Below are 22,618 nucleotides of genomic sequence, written 5' to 3' on the forward strand. Positions count from 1 at the left end.
TGCTAGTAATTAACATCATACATTCATACACTATAATTTAATTCGGATGCACAAAGGACAGGGTTAATTTAATCTGATTAACCCACAGTAATGACATACAAAATAGCTTGGACAGCGACCGGTAATTCGCCTTCAACCACGATTAGAGGCGAGGTAATGACCCACCCCATACTTAATTATCGTCGCTAATAGTGGATTAATTACATGGGAAGCGACGCGCGTGGATGCGTGATACCCAAACTGCCCTTGCCTTGCTTGCTGCCTCACATTGCCACCCTGGACCCGTCGCCGGCTGACGTGGAGCCAGCCAGCGCGGCCGGTGGTTGCTGCTGAGTCAGCGCCGCCGCCGCCGCCGCCGCGCGGTACGCGGCGCAGACCGGCCGGGCGGGCACGCCGAGCGCGGCGTCCATGGCGGCGTCGCTCCACCGGTCCCTCATTGCCCGGTTCAGCCGCGCGACGAACCCGCCGCGGCGGCGCTCCAGGTGCCCCAGGAACCGCGCCGACATGCAGTGCGGGGCGTCGTCGTCGTCGTCGTCGTTAGCCGGCGAGGCCTCGACGGCGTCGGCGCCGGAGGAGAGGTAGTCCACCATGGCCTCCGTGACGCGCGCCGGAGCGGCGCCGCGGCCGTCCCACAGCCACATGCGCGCCACGGCGCGGCGCACCGCGTTCGCCACGGCGTCGGCGGCCTTGTCGCTGGCGGGGTGCATGAGCCTGGGGCTCAGAGAAATGACGTACTCCCCGGGAGCCACACCGGCGGCGATCACCGTCGCGTCGTCGTCGTCGGTGAGGTTGTGCCCGGCCATCCTGACGGTGACACGTGTGACCTGCTTGCGCGGGAACGACGCGTCCGGGAACAGCGCCGCCTCCACGCCGCGGTTGGCGTAGTGGAGGATGCGCTCCGCCTTGCCATTGGACACGAAGAAGAGGTCGAACCGCCGGCCGGCGACGGTGTCGCGCGGCGCGGCGTTGACGATGTCGACGTGGAAGCCTTTAGAGGCCTCGTGCCGCGCGAACAGTGAGACAGAAGCGACGGCGAGGACGGCCACGACGCGGGCGACGATGCTGGCGGTGGAAGGCGAGGAGGAAGACTCGTCGGCGGTGGCGCCGGAGGAGGAGGAGGAGGCGGTGGCGAGGGGGAGGTGGAGAGGAGCCTCCATTGGTGGGTGGAAGGAGACAAGGAAGGCCAGCGAGGCAAGCAAGCTTGGTGATTGTAAGTGAGGGAGATTTGAGATTTTTCGCGCGTTATTTAATGGAGAAGCTTAACGTCGGAAGCGATTAGTTTTTGGGTTAGGTGTTTGATGCTTCATTTCGTCAGCTTGCAGATGTTCGCGCGGGGCTGCGCAGCGCAGGGGGAGTATGGTCATTTTTCTCCTGTTTTCTGGCGATCTCTAGTTTATTTTGTCCCATGATGATGATTTATTGATTTGGACCCACAAGCCACTACTACCACCACAGAAATCACCGGCCATTTCATCACAGTATCACACAACTCAAGCCGCTAATCTGACCAGTGACTACCTTGTAATCCTCGGCTTCCACCTCTAAAAAACTCACATCTTCCATGATATTTTCCTCGCAAACACATTGGCTCAAATATGTTAGACTAGACTAGGTGATGCTCTTTTCTCCTAAAAATGACGAAGATTAAGTATTTTACACAAAACAAGATGGTATTAACATATGATTAATTGAGTTTTAATTATTATAAACTTGAAAAACATATTAATTTAATATTTTAGAGTGAAATACACCGTTTAGCATCTTAAAAAACGTGTCACAAGTATCTAAAATTTTATCCAATTTTTATTGGAGAGTATTTTAACCAGTTTGATGGATACACAAATTGTTTTTTTAGAATAAACGATTTACGCATACACCACTATATATGCCACATCATACTCCCATGGATACGTCCTCTAACACATGTTCAAAGAATCGAAATCAATAACATATTTTTTTATCTTATTAAATCATATTGAAATGTTATTTGTATGTGCCTAATATTGATAGACCACACAAGTTTTGTTTATGCACAAACAAACGTTTACCTCAGTGTCAGATTGCAGCAGCTAATACCCATATCCTAATTGTTTGGCGCGCAGCCAGCCTGTGCTGGAGAAAAACCGCGCCGCCGCGCACCTCCTACCTGGAAGTTGGGCAACAACCGGTGGGCGGCGTGGGCGCCAACGCCATGCACACCACCACCCTTTGCGCTTGCGGCCCTGCCTTCTGGTGCGCCAAGCCTGTAGTCCCCGCCACGCCACGCCACGGCGTCGCGCGGCGCGGCGCGGCGGCGCACGGCGCGGTGGTGGTCTCTCGTCTCGATCGGTCCCTCAAAACTAGCGGCTGAGACTGTGCGGCTGCCTGTGCACGGTGGCCTTTTGGCCTTGGCGGATGATGGCATTCTGCCAATAATCCACGAGAGTTCTGCACATGCATCCAGCGAGTCTCCACGTACGGCTCCTGTCGGTTAACGGTTATTTCCTTGTCAACTGAAAGAAAGCTCCAAAAATTTCAGAGACTTGCAGAGCTGGATCTGTACTCCCAAGCAGCTCCCACTTCCCAGCATGATCGTTTTAGCTGGTCCAAAAAGCGCAGGATCAGGTCCAAAAGCACAGGTCATCAATCAATTAGCGCCTCAAGTAGCTGAAGCTCCGGTGAACGAGTACGAGGGTGGTCCAATGGATAAACCAAAAGTACCATGCTGCATGCATATGGAGAAGGAGAAAGAAAGAAAGAAAGATTGGGGCTTGCCCTTTATATTTCGTTTTACAAAAGGGAAACCCTTCCTTGTAGTATCATTCTGTATAGTACACCACATGTTACAGTGCTTTGAGGGGAGGAAATTCTTACACTGTTGTATCAACTTAGGAAAGCATCTACAACTCCCAAAGAATGCACAACTTCGCTAACTGTGTACAGTGTTTTAAATGGGGGAAATGATAAATCAAAATTTGACTTCTATACCTACATCCTCTGGCAATTCAATTCCCAACTAGAAGATCGGCAGGTCCTTCATGGGAACTGTATCTTTACCTCCAAATGCAAAATGGAATTGAGGCCTGAGCTGAATATCTTACCACCAGATACCAAGCACACAATTTTCAGGAACGACCTTCTATCAAGGTCATTTACTTGGCAATTCTACCTGTAATCACGTGGAACCAATACTGAGGAAACTGGGATATATAGAGACAGACTATGTGAAAGCCGTAAGTATCTATAGTAGGTTCCAGCTGTTTACCTATACAATAGTAATTTTCACAAGAATAAGTGAGCAGAAATACAGGCATGCAGATATGGCAATCCCTGCAATAAAATTTTGATATAGCCGATTGTTGTCTCTACTGGGAATAAAAGCTCCCTTCAGTACACCTGTGATCTCAAACACCCGGTATGATAGCTGCAGTATACATCATGGAATTAATAACTTCGATGATTATAATTTTTGAATGAAAATGCACCCTGGGCAGGTTCACTTACAAGAAGATAGATTGCTGTAGTAAGCATGAAGTTAAGCAATGGATAATCTGGTACAAAAGATAGGAGCCATTTTGGCTGCCCATTTGGCGTGCTAGACCTGTAAAATAAGAATCAGCACCGTGGTTCCAGTTCTTAAAATTAAAAACACTGGACACAATAGAGTGGACAATGCCAACAAATCCTAGACGTATTTCATATTAGAAAGAAATTTTGACATGTATTCTAATCCAGAAATCTTCATTTCTTGTGTTTTTCTTGAATTTGAATTCCGAATTCTCTTTGAAAGTAGAAAATATATTTTCAATGTTAGCATCAATAAATCTAAATCTATCATAGTTCTTATGATAGCTGTAGGTGTTACACCAAGTAGGTTAAGTCAACGCAGCTGAATACACAACCCGTCAAATTGCTTGTTTATTTTCATTCGTAGTTCTGTTCATACATTTGACATCAGATGCAGAGCTGATTACTGGACTGGTCATGCGTAAATTTTTTTTTTGAACGGTCATGCATTAAGTAATTAAAACAACAGTAACACATGCTGAAAAAAATTGATACCATACCTGAGCCAAATGTGAATCTGGGAAATGTATGTCTCTAGTGTGATCTTGCCAAGCCAGCTATTGAAAAAACAGGTTAAAATCTTAGTAAAAAATAAAGCCAATAAAGAAAAAGAAACATCATTATATTAGGTGCTTACGCGAAAAGAGCCAAGGAGGCACTCCTCAACTGCTGGGTGCAGTTGCGTAGGCAGATATAAACACTGTAAAACAACGGTGTTGTGTCAATTCAATGTTTTCTTTTTGCTGAAAGTGTCTATTCAATTAAAGAAACAATTTACCACATGCCATATAATCATGGTAGTGTTTTTTATACGTACGTGATAGGAATCCATGACGTGTAGGGATGGTACTTGTTGTATGTAATTTTGTCTAGCCTGTAGATATATTCATACCATAGGTAACCAGCCTAAAATGAGGAACAGAAGTCCTAGTTAGTACAGCATTTGAAATCAATACAGCATCATGGTTTAAAACAAAAGCAAATCTAGTTGGTAAAGCAAACAAGTATGTCATCTTGACAATATAGAAAGTCTGTGCATTGGTAAAAGATGGATGCAACTTACCGTCAAAGAAAGAGTGACAATGGCTCCCTTGATAAACAGTCTAACCTTAGTCTCAGATTCCTCCAACTTCTCCATCCAACGTTCAACCTATTTCAGATAGCGGATTCCATGCTACATTAATATATAGTATAAACAAGGAACATATTCTTAAAATAAGAGAGAACTCCCTAGGAAGAAATGTATGAAAGGAACACGGTATATGTACTGCTCACTCATGCAGTTCCAAAGGGAGGAAATGTGGATCCATAACCGAATTACTTACATTAGGGTGGAAGTAAGCATAGATCATTCCAATAATCCATATGTATCGATCAAGGCCAGATCGGAAATGCCACTCATGTAGCAGGGGTAAGTTTGCCTTGGAAGGCTCTGGATCCTTATATCCTGTACATGAAAGGAAAATGGTGTAAAATCCTATCCATGGTTAATGAGAATAATGCTAAGACAGAAAACATGCATAACTCACCTAGAAGAAATGTAAAGGGGGCCCATAAAAATTCAAATACCCCAGGAATTTCCCATATCAAAATGACAGTCAAGAAGCAGCAAGCAATCTTAATAGCCATGACAGATGGTTTCTCATTGTACTTGTTGAACAGACCAAGTGATCCGTATACCATCAGAGTAAAAAGTGTGTGCATTGGACATATATAATACAGCATGTAATCATTGTCAAGGACAATGCAACAGAAGGCCACAAAGAAATTTAGCCTCCACATCATCTGCATTTAAAAGATGGTCTTTAGTATTTCTAAGATGGTTACAACAAATCAAGGGGTAAGAAACAACATTGGATAATTGGGCTAGGATGGAAACCTGTGCAAATCTTGCAATGCTAAAATCTTTCTTGATATAATAATATGAGAAATTCCCGAATCCAGTCATCCAGACATAGGCAGCAATGAACACCCGAATTGCATTGTATATTTCTGTGGCAGCGAAATAGTGGTACATCAGAAACAAGACCTGGAAAGGCAGATAAAATAATTATAGCACACTTAAAGCCAACATACAAGTACTAAAAGGATTGCATAATACAACAGCGAGAAAGAATATAAAAGTGCTACGACAGTAGTTGGAAATTTCTGAGGCATGAAATGGCTGTAACATAGGGCTTGTCCAAATAAAAACAGTGCATGACATAAAACTGAGAGCACGATTTGGATAAGAATACCCAGAGTTTTTTTTTCTAACTCAATGCCTGGTGAACAAACATCAAAGTACATTGCTTGCGTGTACAAAACAGGAAGGATGATAACCATGCGCTATAAAAACTCAGTACAGAAATAACTGAAATCACATTTACTAAAAGAACAGAAGCAGTGAAGTAAAGTCACTAACCTGCATCCACCCTTTCCATTCCTCAGTTTGGTGACGATTAAGATAGAGTATTGACTTTCCAGTGAAAGCTGATTTTTCATTGTGCTTCTTAAGTGAAGTAAGTGCCGATGCTATGATAAGAAGAATGTACAGAAACAGAAACAGGTCGCGGTTGTAGCTCTGTCAAAACAACACAAAGATTACTATATACTGCAGAAATGAACATCATATAATGCTTTTTTGGCCTAATTGAGGTAAATCCCTAAATTCTAGCTTATTAGATCAACGAGAAAAGTTGGCCAACAAGACCCCGATCCCCGACTTATAACCTATCCCCTTTCTACAAGCCACATGCTCACATCCATTGGCTATGAGTTCTGTCTGTATGAGATGGCAGAAAGCTTAAGCCAGTCAGATAACTAGATAAGGAACAGATATGTCACCTACTTAGCCCTAACTCACGGTCTCTATCTTGTTTTAGAGATAAGCCTACACTGAAACTAAGGCAGAAAAGTCCCTATAACTTGCAAGAATTAATTGCAGGAAGAACAATTAAGAAACAAGATATGGTAGATTATAAAAAACAGTAAGAACTATCCCCAGGGATGTGGAACAAGCTACAGTTACAATTTAGCCAAAAGCTACATGTTGCAGTTTACATCTACTCCATATAGTACATCATTGAGAGTGTCAAGAGTAAGAAAAGGAGCAATATGGTTACCTTCTTAGTTTCTGGAAATATATTTGTCCGGTCACAAATGTAAAAGTAGACCAGAATAATGCCCACTTCGGCCCTGCAAGAAAGTTAAAGGGTGTGCGTCTTAGCACGAAATTCTAGAGTGGAAAAAATTAGCTCTGAATAGTCTTACATTGCTCTTAGCACAGCACGGTTTTCAAGCAGAAAAGACTCGTCCATTGTTATAAACCTGCAACTCACAGCCACATCGAGACATCACTTAACTGCAATAGAATTTGCTAAAATCCTAAAAACTGTGCATTATGCATTCAAACAGTACCGTATTAAATTTGCTTTTGTAGACATGTTTCGGAGCTTTGTAGATGGCGATTTTGACTGCCCTCCTTCAAGTAATACAGCCTTATCATCTTCCTTCATAGTCTCATTCTCCAAATTAGCATCCGAGTGACTGCAGATGAAAAGAATGCCCGGATAGGAGGAGATTAGACCATGGATTTTTCAACATTTGCATGAAGTAAGATATGTCATGCCAGTTTCATCACGAAAACTCTGGTTACATGATTCAATTATTAGGAGCAATGGTGGGCAGTTGACTTCGAATATATGCATATCAACAACCAACTCTAAGTTCCTAAAGCTAAATAAAATTATAGTATTCAGAAAGAAATCTTACACTTTCCCATACAACAAAGATTTCCTGTATTCTAAGATTTCGGCGTAGATCCATCCAATGAGGACAGGGAAAAGACCCAGCAAAAACGAAACCTGCAAGAAATGAAAACATGGAGTTATGTTCATCCATGGTAGAGCCAGACAGTGAGCTTAACTTGCAGCGATGTTTGTTTAATTTAAGTATCATCACTAAGCCTAAAAATTCAGATTGTAAACGTCAGTCGAAGTGTCATATAAGAATGGAAGTAGAAATGGCAACCACGGCGACTTACAGATCACTCATACAGACACAAGAATTCTATTCCCCTTCACAACATTCACTAAGTCATAACTTTTTTATTGGGCATCAAAAATCTGATTCAATTTGGCTAAACATGCGAAGTTAAAACTAAATTAGTACTAGCTTGGAAGCTAAGACACCTCCGAGGGGACGGAAGGCCAGGACAGCGGTTAGGTGAGCGCTCATGTGACAAGCGCGCCGTATTAGGCACGCAATTCTCTCACGAATCCAGGAAGGAGAAACCTTAAAAAAGAAAAATTCCATAAGAACCTTCACCAAATTGCTCGTGATACACATGCCGCACTCCGTTGCCGCCGGCTTGCCGCCACAGGAATATACTACTGTAGTGCACCGAACGAACACTGCACGCACCCTCGCCGGAATTCGCTCGGAGGAAACCGAAACGGGGTAGAAGAAACAGCAAAGCGAAAATCAAAATTCTCGCGGCGGGGGATGGGATGCACGCGCTTACTTGGCCGGGCGTGACGGGGCCGAAGACCTCCATTCCTCTCGCGGGGATCAAGATCCAGATCCACGGGAGACGAGTCAACAGCAGCAGCAGCAGCAGCAATCAGCAGGCCATGGCGCGGGTAGGGAGGGAGAAGCAGCGAAATGGGAGGGTGATGGGGATAGGACTTTATATACTGCTACGTAATGGCGGGAGGGGTTGGCGGCGGGTGAGGGAGGGGGGAAGAGGAGATCTGAAGCAACCGCGCGCGCGGGAGGGACGGGGGCGGTGGCTGGTCGCGGTCGGGACGGGAGGGAGGCCGGAGCGGAGCGGGGAGTCGGCGGCAGAGGCAGGCGCAGCAGGAGAATGACGGGGAGGAGACGCGAAGCGGTTGGTTGCATCGGTTGACGGGATGTGGTGGTTGTTGCGTTTGGTGGGGATGGGGCTCCTTTTTCCCTTCGTTTCGCCTCTTTTTCTTTGGGGTGTTTAGATCAGGCGTCACGTACTCACGTGTCACATCGAATATTACTATAGAGAGTGTCGTATAAGATGTTTGGTACTAATAAAAAAGTTAATTATATAATCCGTCAGTAAGCTGTGAAATGAATTTATTAAGCCTAATTAATCCGTTATTAGAAAATGGTTACTGTAGCAAACACATTGTTAAATCATTTGCAATTATACTTAAAAGATCCGTCTTGCAAATTAGTCATAAGTTATTTTTTTTCTATATTTAATATTTCATATACTCCATCCGTCCCATAAAAAACCAATCTAGTGCTTGATGTGATACATCCTAGTATAATAAATCTGGACAGAACGAATCTAGACATACATCTGTCCAGATTCGTTGTACTATAATATATCACATTCAGTCCTAGATTCACTTTTTTTTTTTTAAGAACGAGGAGAGTAGGTCTTTAATATGTGATAGGGTGTAAAATTTTAAGGTGGGATCTGAACAGACCCTTTATATAGTTTGGCTTGGTTTGGTTTGGACCGGGACCCCGTCGTGTCGTGTCGTGCTCGGTCTTTTTTTCCCTTGGTACAATCACAGTGTCACATATACCGAGTCAGGGGGATTCATGAACTGCTGGTGCACAAAAGGTGAATGAATAAATGATTCTGGATTTGATTTCTTTTGGACTCGGTTTTGTTGGTCGATTATTGGGGGACTGTTTCTGCCTTTGTGGTGTTGGTGGGTTAGTACGGGAGGAAGAGGTATGATTGGGAAGGTGTGATTTTAATTTTGTGGCTTGGTGGAAAAGGAAAAAAGCATTCTGTAACCGAAAGTTTGCTCTCAAGGATTTAGGGAAGGTGGAGAATGTGACATGCTGCTGTTAGGATATATTTTATGATAGTGTAAATTTTCACTAAACGGTTTCTTCCATTTGTGCTGCCTCAAAATTAAAATCACACCTCTAGAGCGGTAGAGCCTCTGTGGACCATTTGTCTATTTGTCTCAACCGTGTGTTACCGCTTGCCTCTCTTTTGGGCGTTACATCTTGATTGGTGTGATTTGCCGGTTCCCAGAAATATTATTATTGATAGGATTCCATTCATCCAACGTCGTTAAAGTTATCTTACAACACTTAACGAAGTGCTGCTAACGGAACCCCAACAGCAATAACATTTCTGGCATAATGGTATTTCATGGAACTCGTACTTATCGATGGTATTTTTTGGAATTTGTGAGATTGTCAATAATACTTCTCGGACTTTCTCATTATTTTTAGTTAGATTTATTTTAACATGATTAATTTTGGATTAAATTCGTGTGAGCTTTGCAGTTAACCTCGTTTTGTCCTAAACTGGGCTTTTCGATCAGGCCCATAATAGCCCATCATGCGCTAGGCCCATAAACTACAGCGCCCGTCCGTACGTCAGTACATGCTCCGAGCCTCCGACACATGCCGTCCGTATGCATGATACGTGCACCCAACCACGTACGCACGCCCAGAAAAAAAAATATCGATGGAGTCAACTGAAATTAAGCTCGTTTCTTTGCGACAGCGTTCATGCATCATCTAGAGGGCCAGAGCAGCTTATTTATGTCACTGCCGGATTTGATGCTGAGAAGATTAACAAATTGAAAAATCGCGATGCTCGCGTTGCGTCATTGCTAATGTCCGTCGTTGTCGGTGCATGCACCACGTCAATTTGCCATTGGCTCAGTTGGTCATCACTCCAGTAATGCTCCGGCAGCCACGGCGTGCGGCGTGCGGGCTTGCAACCACGGCGCATGCAGCCTCGCTAGCATAGCATTGCGGTAGATCGGCATACGACGACTTGGCCGGAACGAACGACTCGGAAGAGAGTTTTGGCACCAACGCCACTCTAGTGTCGCATCGCATGAGAGCGATTATTACATAGGAGAACGTCCACTACCGCGCGCCCGGCGTACGTGCGGGTGCGGCCAATTTCCAAGTTTCCAAGGCCAAACTACAGTAGCCTGCCTGCTGCCGGCCGAAGCCGAAGGCGACGGGCCACGGCAGCGACGTGATAGGCTAGGCGGGGATGAATATCGGCCCCCAAGTCACTTCCTCGCTAGCCATCCGCGTTTGTCCACGTCGGTCCTTCTCCCAGCACACGTTCCTTCCTTCACTACTGTCGTCGCCGTTCCGTTGGCCATTTGGATCCATTTCTGTTGCAGACTCTGCTCACAGCACGCGCAGCTGGCCTGCTCATGGCCAGTAGACAATTAATATACGCATTTCCAGCACGATTTTGCTAGATATTTGTCATTAAATTTCTCCCCCTAATATTTGTCAGATGTAATTACAGTACAATCGTAGTGTAATTACACTGTAACTTGCATGTAATTACACTGTAACTATAATGTAACTTGTATGTAACTTTCAAGAATCTCTCGGTAACATGTTATTTCAGTAAAATAGAGGTCGTGGGAACAAATTCTTTCATATATGTGTGTGATGTGATTTTTTTCTTCCTCCATAGAACAAATCTTGTAATAGATCTAACGATTCAAAATTACGTGAAACTTACATACAAGTTACACTGTAGTTACATGCAAGTTACAGTGTAATTACATACAAGTTACATTGTAATTACACTACGATTGTACTATAATTACATCTGTCAAATTTTTAGTAGAAAATTTGTCGACAAATGTATAGGTGGTCCCCTTCTCAGCGAGCAGGGCTTTGCCCTCACCTCGGCGAAGTGTGCCCTTCTATGATAAACACGAAGAGACGCTAGACCACTTTCTGGTTGGCTCCCCGGAATCACTCTAATTTTGGTGGCTCGTCCTTGGTGTCATCGGCCAAACATATAGTGGTTCCCTTCCAGCGCAGTCCTTCTTATAGAATCGTAAAGGACATTTCCCACCCCAAAAGCTAGCCATTGAAGTGAGGGGCTCCCCCACTTATATCTTAGATCCTTTGCACTTCCATAACCAATGTGGGACTATTCAACAATCTCCCCCTTCACACATTGGTGTTCCTCAGCCCTTCACCGCCCCTTCACCGTATCCGGGCCCCCACTGGCCTACGGTCCATCAGGTATACGGGTCCCGCAGGCACCCACGGTCCATCAGGCCTTCACAAGTGTCCATCGGGCCAGAGATGTTAACCTAGCCAGGCTCTGATACCAATTGTAGGATTGAATCACAAGAACTAAGCCAACCAGAGGGGGGTGAATGGTTGGTATACCCAAAAACCGAAAACTTTTAGCGGAACTAAAAGTTACCCTCGCTGCCGGTCTGACCGCCTGGTTGCCGTCGGTCTGACCGAGATTAGATCTCCGGTCTGACCGCCGAGATCAGCTGCCGCTCGCTGTCGCCGCCGCCGGTCTGACCGCCGTGCTCCCGCCGGTCTGACCGCCGCAATGCCGCCGGTCTGACCACCGGTGAGTTGCCGGTTAGACCGCCGAAACCCGGTGAAACACAAATCGAAGAACTCTTAAAGTAGATGACGACTTTATTGATTCTCTATGTGTTTACAAAGTGCACCAACAGCACTCCTTACGAAAATTTCGACTAAACTCGAAACCCTAACTCAAAACTCAACTCAATTGCTCTCTAAAGCGATACCGGGAAGCCTCACGCTCCCCCTCTATTTATACATGAGGTAGGCAGCCTAAAGCCACGAACCAAACTCATACTAGGAGTCCTAAACACCCTAGGAAATCCACTAGTACAAGAAAGAAACTTTACATAATCAATCGTACCAAATTTGGACTCCTTCCAAATTCGACTCCGCATCCCATACGCACACAATAACTCCATCGTATGCCATATGGAATCTCCATCAATCACGTGCATCAACTCTAGCCTAAGTATCCCGCATGATCTCTGACCACCACAGACGTCGTCTTATCCCCAAGCCGACTCCCGGTCCATCACCGCAAATACTCTCCCGAGACATCGAGTCACCTACACATGGAACAAACAAAGAAACCATATTCCGAGACCAAGCTATCTCCAATTTGACTCATTAGTAGCAAACAATAGTATTACATACGTATAGTATCCATCTAGAAGTCATAATCATGAAATAAACTCGGATATCCAAATAAACAACCCGAAACCGAAACCGACACAGTGTCGGCCGGTCAGACCGCGGGCTGCGCCGGTCTGACCGCGCGATACACACCGGTCTGACCGGCTACCAGAGCCCGGTCTGACCAGTCCACATAAAATGATAGATCCTGCGATCACCTGTAAATCCGATCATCTCCAAAACCACTTCGTGAATAAAATCTAAATAACAAAACCAATAATCTCCAATGCCCAATTATTTATCATAGAATAATAATCAAAAACACCTGTCGGTGACATGGGGCTGGGGGTATCGTGACTAGAGGCTTGGGTAGCCGCGGTCACCCACGTGGCCTGACCCCCTCGGGGGGGTCGGGCCCGAGGGTGACGTGGCCACCCCTCCCTCTGTCTCCCCGAAGGGTCGGGCCGCTCCCGTTTCGGCCCCGAGGGCTGGGGCGCCCCGACCCCCTGTGGTTTTGGCGCCACGTGTGTGGGTTAGGTGAGCACAGCGGGCTCACCTAACCGCATTTATAGCAGGTTGGACGAGCGCGCCACGCCGCATTTAATGCGGCGCAGCGCATGCTTATCCGGTCCGTGACCGGTCGCGGTGTGTGACCGGTCACAGACCGGTCAGATTGCGGGTTAGGTGGCAACAGGCGGCCTGTCACATGCCTCGCCCCGTCCCGTCGGAATGATGAGAGCTTCCTGGCTCTCGTCCCTAGCCGGAGCCGGCGTGCTAACTCCTGGAGTTGGTATGTCAGTCCCGGTCAGATCCATTCCAGGCTTCAGCGCAAGTATGGCAAGGAAGTCTTTGGCCATTAAATGAAGGTTGAAATGGGCGTCCACCGGAAAAGCGGGCGAGCGGGGCAGGAGGCGTGTGCTCTGCTTGTCAGAGGTCACTTCCGGCTGTAGACTAGCCCTCATTGTAAAAAGCATGTTTCCTTTCTTAGGCAGCAGGAGGCCCATGTGGTGACCCCGGAACAGATAAAAAGGAGGCCCAGGCCTAGAAAAAGAGAAAAAGAGAAAAGAGGAAGAGGAAGCAGAGGGGTTGGGACTCTGGCGAATGGGTTCTAGAGCCTGAACTCTCTCTCGCTCTCCGGCTCTCTGTATTCCTTCACACACAGATCCACCAGAACACAGGAGTAGGGTGTTACGCTTCTCAGCGGCCCGAACCTGTATACGTCGCCCGTATCTTGTGCATTTCCTCTCTCGCTGACGTTCCTCAGATCGAGGGCGAAGAACCTCACTTAGCGCCCCCGGCCGAACCGGCAAAGGGGGGCCTGCGCGGTCTCCCGGTGAGGAGCCCCACGCTCCGTCATCTGGCGCGCCAGGTAGAGGGCGCGCGTGTCTTTCGAAGCCCTCGTCCTCTTTCGTGTGCGCCAAGCTTCTCCCGCTCAGCCCAATGGCCGAACGGGCAGTGGCGCACAGCCTCCCTCCGAACGCTAGTGGTGACGACGGGGAGCAGAACCCGCGCCGTCGGGCTCGCACCCCACCGTCCCCCTCTCACCGAAATCTTGGGCGGGGGGAGGCGCTCGGGGAGGTCGAAGGATCCGCGACTTCGCCGCCCGCGGGCGACGGGGGAGGACGGCGGGACGGGGCGCGTCGCCGCCTCGTCTACGGCGATGGCGGCACGCCCCAGGGCGCGCTCCAGGCTGCGGGCGCGCTCCTGCGTCACCCGCCCGTCGTCCCCGATCCAGAGACTCCAGCCCGACGTTGGCTGGATGACGTGGCCGACTTGGTCATGACGGCGCAGCAGCGCCTAGGCGCCGGCGGGCGGTCCTCCGCCACCGAGGCCTCTGGCGCTGCCGCCACCGGCTCCATGTCGTCGAGGCGGAGGGCGCGGCGAGCGGCGGCCGTTACCCGCCGTTCGTCTGCCATTCCCTCGTCAACGCCTCCAACCCAAGAAGATGTGCGTGGGGGGCCGGATGCCCGCCTCGATATCGAGCGCCGGCACGACACTCGTCGCGCCGCCTACGCAACGGAGGGCGCTTCCTCGTCCGGAGCGCCACTTCGGTCCGGGCACGGGGGCCGGCCCCCCGTGTCCCCGGTTGGCGGTGCCGGCTGTCGAGCCTTTGTGGCGAGCCTTCGGAACGTCCGTTGGCCCCCAAGGTTCCGGCCCACCATCACCAAAAAATACGACGGAAGCGTCAACCCCGCCGAGTTTCTCCAGATCTACACGACCGGGATCGAGGCCGCCGGGGGTGACGACAGGGTCATGGCGAATTTCTTCCCCATGGCCCTGAAGGGTCAGGCGCGGGGTTGGCTAATGAACTTGCCACCCGCGTCGGTCCACTCTTGGGAGGATTTGTGCCAGCAGTTCACCACGAACTTCCAGGGCATATATCCGCACCCAGGCGAAGAAGCGGACTTGCATGTGGTATAGCGAAGGGACGATGAGTCTCTTCGCTCGTACATTCAGCGGTTCTGTCAAGTCCGCAACACCATACCGTGCATCCCCGCACACGCGGTGATCTACGCGTTCAGGGGGGGCGTGCGGCACAACCGCATGCTCGAGAAGATCGCCTCCAAGGAGTCCCAGACCACCGCGCAGCTTTTTGAGCTCGCGGACCGTGTGGCTCACAAAGAGGAGGCCTGGACCTGGAACTCCTCCGGTTCTGGTGTGGCAGCTCCGGCTGCCCCCGGGTCCGCCGCTCGGTCAGGGCGGCGGGACAGGAGGAGGAAGAAGGGATCGGCCCGTTCCGACGACGAGGGTCATGTCCTCGCCGTCGAGGGCGCTTCGCGGGCTCCCCGAAAGGGGAGGCCTGCGAGCGACAAAAAGAAGGAGGCCGGCGCTCCCAGCAGGGAGCGCCCGACCGGCAAGTGGTGTACCGTGCACAACACCTCCCTCCACGATCTCGTGGACTGCCGCGCGGTCAAAAGTTTGGCTGAGCGGACGAGGAAGTGGGAGGAGGAGAAGAGGCAGGAGCGCCGTGAGGGCAAGACCCCGGCGGCTCCCGCCGGCAACCGGCGAGGTGAGGCCAAGCAGAAGGCCACCGCCGAGGACATCGACGATGGCGACGATGACCTGGGGTTCCAGGAGCCTGAGGCCACCGTCGCCACCGTCGATGGGGGAGCGTGCGCTCACGCTTCTCGCCGGAGCCTCAAGGCCATGAAGCGAGAGCTTCTGGCCGCGGCCCCTACCCATGAGGCGACGCGGCGGGCGCGGTGGTCGGAGGTTGCCCTCACCTTCGACCAGACCGACCACCCGTCGTGCGTTGCCCGGGGAGGACAGATCGCGATGGTGGTTTCCCCCACCGTTTGCAATGTGAAGTTGGGGCGTGTCCTCATAGACGGGGGAGCAGCCCTCAACATCCTTTCCCCCGCAGCCTTTGACGCCATCAAGGCCCCGGGGATGGTGCTCCGGCCGTCCCAGCCGATCATCGGTGTGACGCCGGGGCACACCTGGCCGCTGGGTCATATCGACCTCCCGGTCACCTTCGGTGGTTCCGCCAACTTCCGCACAGAGCGGGTGGACTTCGATGTGGCGGACCTCAGTCTGCCCTACAACGCGGTCCTGGGGAGGCCCGCGTTGGTGAAGTTCATGGCGGCGGTCCACTACGCCTATCTCCAGATGAAGATGCCGGGCCCCGGTGGCCCCATCACCGTCCATGGCGACCTCAAAGCGGCGTTGGTCGTGGAGCGCGACGAGGACAACCCTCACTCCGCGCATCCCCACCCTGTGTCGACTCGACCCGGGAGAGAGCAGGGAGGAGAGGCCCCCGAGCCGAACGGCGGCCCAAGGCCCCCGACGGCCGGAGCTGGCCCTCCGCCTGCTTGTCCGACGGTGCCAGGCGTCCCCGACCCCCAGGACGGCCCCAGGGCCACTGCGGGAAGGCCGCGCCTGTCGCTCTCTGACCCCGAGGTCGTCGGCACAGAAGCCGAGTGCGCCCCGTGTGGCCTCTCGGGCGAAGAGCGCCCTGGAAATGCGGCCCCTGGCGAAGAGGATCGGCCCCGCCGAAAGGTGCAGCGGCCTGTCTACTTCGTTAGCGAGGCCCTCCGGGACGCCAAGACCCGATACCCTCAGGCCCAGAAGATGCTTTACGCTATTCTGATGGCTTCGAGGAAGTTACGCCATTATTTCCAGGCGCATCGGGTCACGGTAGTTACGTCTTACCCCCTCGGCCAAATCTTGCATAACCGAGAGGGTACTGGACGGGTGGTGAGATGGGCAATCGAACTCTCTGAATTCGATTTGCGCTTTGAACCACGCCACGCGATCAAGAGCCAGGCCCTCGCCGACTTTGTGGCGGAGTGGACCCCAGCTCCCGAGCCCGTCTCCGCCCCCGAGGCCAGCTCGGGCCCCACGCAGCTGCCTCACACCGCCTACTGGGTGATGCAGTTCGATGGCTCCCTGTCTCTTCAGGGCGCCGGTGCGGGGGTCACGTTGACCTCGCCGAGCGGAGACGTCCTCAGATACCTGGTCCGCCTCGACTTTCGGGCGACCAACAATATGGCGGAGTACGAGGGACTCCTTGCGGGACTCAGAGTGGCAGCTGGACTGGGGATCCGCCGCCTCCTGGTGTTAGGCGACTCCCAGTTGGTCGTTAACCAGGTCTGTAAGGAGTACCAGTGCTCTGACCCGCAGATGGACGCTTACGTGCGCCAGGTGCGGCGTATGGAGCGCCATTTCGACAGGATAGAGCTTCGGCACGTGCCCAGACGGGATAACGCGGTCGCCGACGAACTCTCAAGGCTTGCTTCCTCGCGAGCCCAGACCCCACCGGGCGCCTTTGAAGAAAGGCTTGCCCAGCCGTCGGCGCGACCCGACCCCCTAGGAGAGACGGACGCGCCTGAACGGCCCCCGAGGCCCGTCGGAGTCTAGGCCTCGGGACCCGAGGGGAGCGCTTCCAGCTCCCCTAGATTGATTGCTTGGATCACTGAGATCCAGGCGTACCTCGCAGATAAGACTCTACCCGAGGACCGCGAAGGGAGTGAACGCGTCCGGCGCATCTCCAAGCGCTACGTGCTGGTGGAAGGGACCCTCTATCGGCGCGCGGCTAACGGAGTCCTCCTGAAGTGCATTCCTCGGGAACAAGGCGTCGAGCTTCTCGCCGATGTCCATGAAGGTGAGTGCGGAGCCCACTCCGTCTCACGCACCTTGGTTGGCAAGGCCTTTCGCCAGGGTTTCTATTGGCCGACGGCTCTCAACGATGCGGTCGATCTGGTCCGGCGGTGCAGGGCGTGCCAGTTCCACGCCAGGCAAACCCATCAGCCGGCCCAGGCCCTGCAGACCATACCTCTTTCGTGGCCGTTTGCTGTCTGGGGGCTCGATATCCTTGGGTCCGTTCAGGCGGGCCCCGGGTGGGTTCGAGTATCTGTATGTCGCTGTCGACAAGTTCACTAAGTGGCCCGAGGCTTATCCGGTCATCAAGATCGATAAGCACTCCGCGCTTAAATTCATCAGGGGCATCACTGCTCGGTTTGGGGTGCCTAACCGTATCATTACGGATAACGGCACCCAGTTCACTAGTGAGCTCTTCGGTGACTACTGCGAAGACATGGGCATCAAGCTCTGCTTCGCCTCCCCCACCCACCCCAGAAGCAATGGCCAAGTGGAGCGCGCCAACGCGGAAATCCTCAAGGGCCTCAAAACCAAGACCTTCAACATCCTCAAGAAGCACGGCGACTCGTGGATCGAGGAGCTGCCAGCGGTGCTCTGGGCGAACCGAACCACGCCAAGCCGAGCAACCGGGGAAACGCCTTTCTTCCTCGTCTACGGCGCGGAGGCGGTCCTCCCATCTGAGCTCACCCTGAGGTCCCCTCGGGTCACCATGTATTGCGAGGCTGATCAAGATCAGCTTCGCCGAGACGACCTCGACTATTTGGAAGAGCGAAGGCGGCGCGCGGCCCTCCGAGCCGCGCGCTACCAGCAGAGCCTGCGGCGCTACCATCAGCGCCACGTCCGGGCCCGATCACTCTGCGTCGACGACCTCGTCCTACGCCGCGTCCAAACGCGTGCTGGACTGAGCAAGCTCTCACCAATGTGGGAGGGTCCGTATCGAGTGATCGGCGTCCCCCGACCGGGCTCCGTTCGGCTGGCCACGGGCGACGGCACAGAGCTGCCTAACCCGTGGAACATCGAACACCTTTGCCGCTTCTACCCCTAGTGGGGGTCGGGTGTCATGTCTCGGGCTCGGGCCAACCCCGCACCCCCCCCGGGCGTGCAGGGTTGGCCGGGGGCTACCACATGCATATACTTACCTTTTTTTCTCTTCCGTATTTCAATAAAAGCATTTTCGATTTCCTGAGGACTGTGTCTGTGCCATCGTTTCCTTTTGAAGAATCTTGGCTTGAATTAGCACGCTCGTGCTCGACCCTGCCCTCAGTGGCCTGGGCCGGCTAAAATCGCCAAACGGGGCCCAGAACCGAGCCGTGCCCCGGGGCGTGGTGAACTCCGGGGGGGAATCGGCAAAGGCCCACAATCGGGTCATCCATAACCCTCGGTCACCGCGCTCCCGGCCTGGCCAGTCTCGACACGAGGATCTCCCCAGGCACTAGCCCCGACCTACGTTACCCTGATACGGTAGATTACCGTCGTATCAGTATCTGATACGCCTCCGGATACGGATACGTGCGGGATACGTCCGGATACGTATCCCATACGTATCCCTCATTTTTCTTATTTTTAGATAATTAAAATAAATATGGATATTCTCCCGATACGGTGGGATACGGACCTGATACGGGGTAACCCTAAATCGCATCGCACAGGAACAAAACATGCTCTCCTCCTCCACCCGCGCCGCCCCTCGCTCTCACAAGTCACAACTCACGCTGCCCCTCTCTCCTCGCTTCCCCGATCCCCATCTCAGCGCCGCCGCCTACGCCGTCGCTGCGCCGCCTCGCCGCCGCCAGCGGCAGGCGCCGCGCTGCCGCCTACGGCCGGCACAGCGCCCCCTCCTCTGCGCTCTCCTCCGCGACTCCTCCTCCACAAGGTGCCGCGCCGCCCGCTCCAAGCCTCCAACCGGCGCCCAGCACCGTGTTGGCTTCCTTCGATCCCGGCCTCCGACGACGCTGAGGATCCTTAGGTAAGTGAATATCCCCTCCAAGTTTGATCTGCACTGTGCGTAGTGTTCCGGTTCAATTTTTCTTAGTATAATTGCTGTCATCTTTGGTAGATTCAATGGATTTTAGAAGTGGAAGCTCAAATGATAGTGGTAGTGCTAGCAATCCTAGTGGTAATACTGGTTTTGATGCATCGAGACCATCTAGTGGGAGTGGTTCAACAATGGGAGGGCATGCAAGGAGCATTTTGAATGCTGCTCGTGTGATTCCACCCAATGATGATGAAAAGAAGCCCTTGTGGAGGTATGTTGAGCTGCTGGAAAAGACAGGGAAAGGTCAAGGAGGGAATGCAAGGTTCAGATGCAGTTTTGTAACCAAGTTATCCATGGGAGTTACTCAAGAGTTAAAGCACATCTCTTGAAAATTGGAACAATTGGTGTGGCTACATGCAAAAAGGTGACAGTAGATATACTTGGGCAACTTCAAGATGAAATGACTAGAGCTGAAGCAATCTCTGCAAGGAATTTGCCTAAGGACATCCCACTACCAACAGAGAGTGTGAGTAGGGGGAAGAGAAGGGCTGTTTCAGCTATTGAGTCAAGCTTCAATTTAGATGCTCGTGCCAAGCTTGATGCTTTGATTGCGAGGATGTTCTATACATCAGGTCAGAATATAGCATGTTTTTTTTTCAGTTCTAACATTATCAATTTTGTTTTGTTTATGACGTGCAACTAATTATATGTGTGCATTTGGTTTGCAGGTATTCCTTTCAATGTTGCAAGAAATCCATATTTCAGGAAGGCTTTCCAGTTTGCTTGCAACAACCAACTTGGTGGTTATACCCCTCCAAATTTCAACAAATTAAGAACAACACTTCTTGTTCAAGAGAGGACAAATGTTGAGCGCTTGCTGAATGCTGTCAAGTCAACATGGTCTACGAAAGGTGTGAGTATTGTATCTGATGGATGGTCTGATGCTCAAAGGCGACCAATCTTGAATTTTCTTGCAGTGACAGAAGATGGACCAATGTTTTTAAAAGCAATCTATACTGAAGGAGAAATCAAGAGGAAGGAATATATTGCTGAGAAAATGTTTGCCATCATTGAAGAGGTTGGCCCAAATAATGTCGTGCAAGTTATTACTGATAATGCATCTAATTGTAGGGCTGCTGGATTGATGGTTGAACAAAAGTACAGCCACATTTTCTGGACACCATGTGTTGTCCATACTTTGAACTTAGCCTTGAAGAGTATATGTGCTGCCAAAAACTCTAGTGGGGATGCTTTTCTAGAATTCCAATGGATTAGTGAAGTGGCTGCAGATGCATCTGCCATAAAGAATTTCATTATGAATCACTCAATGAGGCTCTCCATGTTCAATGATTTTAGTAAGCTGAAATTTCTTGCCATTGCTGATACTAGATTTGCATCTACTATTGTGATGCTTAAGAGGTTTCGTGCTATCAAAGAGAACTTAATCTTGATGGTGGCTAGTGAAAAATGGAATGCCTATAGGGAGGACAATCAAGTTCAAGCACAACATGTCAAGGAGAAGATTTTAAATGATTTATGGTGGGATAAAGTGAAATATATCATTGATTTCTGTGAGCCTATCTACTCTATGATTCGTGCTGCTGACACTGACAAACCATGCCTCCATTTGATCTATGAGATGTGGGATTCCATGATAGATAAGGTGAAAAAAAATCATCTATCGTCATGAAGGGAAAGAACTAGATGAGCAATGTTCTTTTTTCTTTCATGTGAATGAGATCTTACACTTCCGATGGGCAAAAAGTACTACCCCCTTGCATTGCTTAGCACATTCACTAAACCCAAAGTAATGATGTTCTACCTCTTTTCAATTTTTATGTGCATAATTTATAATTGTTGCTAGCAGCTCAATAATCTTTTTTACAACATGTAGGTACTACTATGAGACTTGGTTGGAGGAGGCTCCAAACCGCCAAGCCCCTCATATGGATGAGGAGATTTCAGATATGAGAAATAAGTGTTTTAGAAGATATTTCTCTGGGGATGACTTGAGAAAGATCAAACAACAATTTGCATATTTCTCATTGTTTGGCAGTGGGTTTAATTCCTTTGACTCAATTGAGGATAGAGCCCATATGAATGCAAAGCAATGGTGGGGAATCTATGGTAACTCTGCACCTGAGCTTAAAAAGTTGGCACTAAAATTACGGACAGCCAACATCATCTTCTTGTGCCGAAAGAAACTGGAGCACTTATGGTTTCATCCATAGTTCAATGAGAAACAAGTTTAGTTCCTTCTCTTACTTATTTAGTTTCCTGTATGTTAGTAATGCATGAAATTAACACAATTGCATTTTTTTTAGTCTTAGGCCTGCACGTGCTGAGGATTTGGTGTTTGTGCACCAAAATATGCGTCTTCTTTCTAGGAGATCTGAAGAATACTACAGTGGCCCATCAATAATGTGGGATGTTGCAGGAGATAGATATGAGTTGTTTGATGGTGGTGCTGATTTTCTTCAACAAGCTGAACTGACACTTGATGAGCCTGACCTTGAGAGACTACTGGAAGATCTTGGTGCATTGGACATACAAGGCGATAACGGGCCTTCATCCACTTCGGTTCCAATGGATGAAATCAACAATCAATTTATCTAGTCTTGCAATCTAGTTATTGAGTTGAATTTGAAGTCAAGGACAAGTTAATTAATTCTAATTAGTTTAGCGCTGTGGTGATGCTCTACTGTTGATTTATCTACTATGTGAACAATTTTATCTACCATCTATTTGAAGAACACATGTGTTGTGATTCCTATTTTTTAAGTCCATATTTCACACTTAGTTTTTTTGTATTTTTAAATTGTATATATGTATATATTCGCGTATCCCCGTATCCATGTTTTTAGGAAGACGGTGTATCCCGGTAACACCGTATCGCGTATCCGTATCCGTATCAGCGTATCGGGGTAACGCAGGCCCCGACCCGCGCCGTTTGAGGCTGGGACCTGGGCACGAGCCCTTGTTCAAGCCAAGACACAGAAGGACCGCGGCACAGACCATCCTCGTCTCATACACACAACAAACAGAACTGACGCAGAA

General features: G+C 50.0%; 2 protein-coding genes and 1 pseudogene across 2 annotated transcripts; 1 reads left to right on the forward strand and 2 right to left on the reverse strand.

Annotated features, from left to right (window-relative positions):
• On the reverse strand, positions 1-1,313 carry LOC4339731 (uncharacterized). The gene has a single exon (XM_015782878.3). The coding sequence runs from the start codon at positions 1,155-1,157 to the stop codon at positions 264-266; it is 894 nt and encodes a 297-aa protein (XP_015638364.1). The 5' UTR covers positions 1,158-1,313; the 3' UTR covers positions 1-263.
• A 1,420-nt stretch (positions 1,314-2,733) lies between these two features.
• On the reverse strand, positions 2,734-8,452 carry LOC4339732 (protein REDUCED WALL ACETYLATION 3). The gene is made up of 16 exons (XM_015785264.3): positions 8,051-8,452; positions 7,300-7,391; positions 6,946-7,074; positions 6,799-6,855; positions 6,651-6,723; positions 5,951-6,109; positions 5,426-5,575; positions 5,076-5,331; positions 4,872-4,993; positions 4,610-4,696; positions 4,364-4,452; positions 4,184-4,246; positions 4,047-4,103; positions 3,484-3,580; positions 3,245-3,403; positions 2,734-3,148 (listed from the first exon to the last, which is right to left on the reverse strand). The coding sequence occupies exons 1-15, from the start codon at positions 8,081-8,083 to the stop codon at positions 3,245-3,247; spliced, it is 1,623 nt and encodes a 540-aa protein (XP_015640750.1). The 5' UTR covers positions 8,084-8,452; the 3' UTR covers positions 2,734-3,148.
• Positions 8,453-21,528: 13,076 nt separating this feature from the next.
• Positions 21,529-22,190, forward strand: LOC107281010 (uncharacterized; annotated as a pseudogene).
• The last annotated feature ends 428 nt before the right edge of the window (positions 22,191-22,618 follow it).

This window comes from Oryza sativa, chromosome 5 (assembly GCF_034140825.1).
Source record: "Oryza sativa Japonica Group chromosome 5, ASM3414082v1".
NCBI classification, from domain to species: domain Eukaryota; kingdom Viridiplantae; phylum Streptophyta; class Magnoliopsida; order Poales; family Poaceae; genus Oryza; species Oryza sativa.